At 47.7% G+C, this 985-nt stretch overlaps 1 protein-coding gene across 1 annotated transcript; it reads right to left on the reverse strand.

Annotated features, from left to right (window-relative positions):
- On the reverse strand, nt 1-275 carry LOC119272403 (glutathione S-transferase U7-like). Its single transcript, XM_037553899.1, has one exon. The coding sequence runs from the start codon at nt 262-264 to the stop codon at nt 1-3; it is 264 nt and encodes an 87-aa protein (XP_037409796.1). The 5' UTR covers nt 265-275.
- Nucleotides 276-985: the final 710 nt, after the last annotated feature.

Below are 985 nucleotides of genomic sequence, written 5' to 3' on the forward strand. Positions count from 1 at the left end.
TCAACAAGACTCGGAGACGGGCTTGCCGTCGTGGATCAGCACGGGGACCTTGTTGTGGACGGGGTTTGACCGGAGGAGCAGCTCGCTCTTGTGCCGGAGGTCCTCCTCTGTGTACTCGTAGCTGATGCCCTTGATGCTGAGAGCAAGGCGCACCCGCAGGACATACGGGCTCGCCCACATGCCCAGTAGCTTCAGATCGTTTGCTGCTCCGGCCATTGTTGGTGTGGTGTCTGTCAACTCAAGGTCTGACTGAACTTTGCACATACGTAGATTGTGTTTTGGTGCCTCTGTTTTAAGACTCCGGAGGAGAACACGCGAGGCATATATAGTCATATAGAGATAGAGCACAGCAGAGATTCTTCCGGTAGAACGGTGCGAAGGACTAGTTGGTTGGTTGATTCTTCGAACAGTCTAGTTTTCTGGCTTACTTTTCTGACTTGGTCAAGTAATTAGGTCTGAACATATGTCCCCCGCGCTTACAATTCTTTGGCATGGACAGGTATGAGGGAGGCCCCGCTGGCAAACATCAGCCACACATTCATGTTTGTCCGCTTACACGCAAGAATCGTTCCTCCACTTAGGCCTGTATGGTGCAAGGCTGGCCACGCCATAGTATGCCAAAGTTGACTAAGTTTGGACTTAGTACAAGATTTACTGCACTTTGACCAGACTAAGAGAATCTTGCCAAACTTTACCATGCTACGTCACATGAAACTTGTTATTGAAACGTTTTTTTTAAACTAGGCAAAAGATTTGCCATTTTCATTAATTAAAAAGAGGGTATTGTTACACAAGTGCCGTGAAACGGCAAAATTCTAAACGGATTACTCTCGCGGCATTACATTGCTCTATTGCTTGACACCCACAATAGCCCAAATAGACATTTCTTCTTTGATGATCTATGTGACAATCGCCACCGGAGCCGCTTTGCTTCTGAAGACGTGCGCTTTCCGTTCCTTCCAAAGTTCTCACCCCACAAGAAGAA

This window comes from Triticum dicoccoides, chromosome 1A (genome assembly GCF_002162155.2).
Source record: "Triticum dicoccoides isolate Atlit2015 ecotype Zavitan chromosome 1A, WEW_v2.0, whole genome shotgun sequence".
Taxonomy (NCBI): domain Eukaryota; kingdom Viridiplantae; phylum Streptophyta; class Magnoliopsida; order Poales; family Poaceae; genus Triticum; species Triticum dicoccoides.

What these genes read in the sequence shown, in the direction of transcription:
- LOC119272403 (XM_037553899.1), bottom strand. Translation starts at nt 264, where the DNA reads ATGTGCAAAGTTCAGTCAGACCTTGAGTTGACAGACACCACACCAACA.